General features: G+C 21.8%; 1 protein-coding gene across 2 annotated transcripts in view; it reads right to left on the bottom strand.

Annotated features, from left to right (window-relative positions):
- Nucleotides 1–609, bottom strand: part of LOC106679865 (ATP-binding cassette subfamily G member 4) — a 163,016-nt gene that overhangs the window by 7,530 nt on the left and 154,877 nt on the right. For both annotated transcript variants that reach the window (XM_067052385.1, XM_014419241.3), the window contains one exon: nucleotides 444–544. In XM_067052385.1, coding sequence (XP_066908486.1) covers nucleotides 444–544 — 101 coding nt within the window. The remainder of the gene's footprint in view (nucleotides 1–443; nucleotides 545–609) is intronic.

Below are 609 nucleotides of genomic sequence, written 5' to 3'. Positions count from 1 at the left end.
ATAAATTTTATTAAATAAAAATATAGTAATTTTTCACCTCCAACATACATAATTATGTGTTTAAAAAAATAACAGTTGATAGTTAAGACATAGAGCATAATTTGAATATGTATCCAAAAAAAAAAAAAAAAGAATTATTAATAGAGTATTAAAAAAAATCATTATAGAAATATTATTTTTCAGTAAACTTTTTAAAAAAGTAAACTGATGTTGGTTTCTCTCTTATGGGAGTGAGAGAGTTTTAATGAATGGTAGTGACCTGTGATAAATAAAAGCAACTAATAAATATATAGAATGGTTTGATAAATAAAACGTAGTTTTAAGATCTAAGTAACAAAAACTTTAACAATTAAACTAATTAAATAATTTTTCTTTTTATTAGAAAAAAAACATACTGAACTAGCAGATTTTTTATAGATTAGAAGAAAAATTAAGTGAGATACCTGAAAAGGAATTCTTGAAATACTGAGCGCAAAGTAATATGCGTTCAAACCATACCACCTATTGAAGAATTCTCTCTTTACACACTTTACTTCTTGTGGAACTGAAAAAATAATTAAGAAATAATTTTTGTGATAATCATTTTAATATTATAATAATATATGATAT

This window comes from Halyomorpha halys, unplaced genomic scaffold (genome assembly GCF_000696795.3).
Source record: "Halyomorpha halys isolate HHAL.00 unplaced genomic scaffold, Hhal_1.1 Scaffold225.1, whole genome shotgun sequence".
In the NCBI taxonomy this organism is placed as follows: Eukaryota; Metazoa; Arthropoda; class Insecta; order Hemiptera; family Pentatomidae; genus Halyomorpha; species Halyomorpha halys.
The sequence above is the reverse complement of the archived record's forward strand: the minus strand, read 5'-3'. Positions and strand labels throughout refer to the sequence as shown.